The 854-nt window shown below is 43.6% G+C and overlaps 1 protein-coding gene across 7 annotated transcripts in view; it reads right to left on the bottom strand.

Moving 5' to 3' along the window:
- Musk (muscle associated receptor tyrosine kinase) overlaps nt 1-854 on the bottom strand; it is a 113,096-nt gene that overhangs the window by 36,302 nt on the left and 75,940 nt on the right. For all 7 annotated transcript variants that reach the window (XM_008831112.2, XM_008831110.2, XM_008831113.2 and 4 more), the window contains one exon: nt 413-572. In XM_008831112.2, coding sequence (XP_008829334.1) covers nt 413-572 — 160 coding nt within the window. The remainder of the gene's footprint in view (nt 1-412; nt 573-854) is intronic.

Below are 854 nucleotides of genomic sequence, written 5' to 3'. Positions count from 1 at the left end.
GAAGGAAGGAAGGAAGGAAGGAAGGAAGGAAGGAAGGAAGGAAGGAAGGAGGGAGGGAGGGAGGGAGGGAGGGAAGGAGGGAGGGAGGAGGATGGTAAAGAGGGAGAAAGGGATGGAGAGAAGAAAGAGAGAGTGGGAGGGGAGGGGTGTGGAAGGAAAGGGGACGGGAAGAGAAGAGAAAATTAAGCGCCTCTAAAATTGGTATCCATCATTTGAGCAATAATTTGGAGATTTAATTTTTGATGTAACAAAGTTAAAAATCTATACCTGGATCTCCTCCAAAGTGTCACTACCATTGAGAAAATAGCCCAAAGGGACTGGAGTGATAAATAAAAGATTTCCTCTATACCAGATGTTGTGGAGTAATGCCAGCTGCCCCTCTCCTGGAACACTGCAAACACGCAGCACTTACCTGCTATGCTGACAGTCGCTGCAGCCTTTGCTGTGCTAAACTTCTCTCCATGCTTATTGGTAGCTATGCATGTGTAGAGTCCTGGCTTGGTGATAAACAGCTGGAGCCTTGAGTCAATCACTCGGTCTTTCACACTCTCTTGAATGGACCCAGAAGAAATCTGATAGATATGGGAAAAATTAAAGGTAGAACTAGATTACAACTTCCTAATATACTGAGAAGGGTAAAACACTTCAATTATGATCAAAAGGTATGTGGAAAGAATTGCAGACATAGTCAGGAGTTTCCCATTTCTATGCCGTGCCCTTGTACTGCGTTATGTCAGTTCTTCCCTTAAGAAGTAGCATCTTCCTCTACCCTTTGATCTAGTTATCTTGTGATATGTTCTGAAATCACTGACAGGGACTTTTAAAGCTCTGGCACATGTGGCTTTTTTTTTTTT

The sequence above is a fragment of the Nannospalax galili genome, unplaced genomic scaffold (genome assembly GCF_000622305.1).
Source record: "Nannospalax galili isolate Female #2095 unplaced genomic scaffold, S.galili_v1.0 scaffold1255, whole genome shotgun sequence".
Taxonomy (NCBI): Eukaryota; Metazoa; Chordata; class Mammalia; order Rodentia; family Spalacidae; genus Nannospalax; species Nannospalax galili.
The sequence above is the reverse complement of the archived record's forward strand: the minus strand, read 5'-3'. Positions and strand labels throughout refer to the sequence as shown.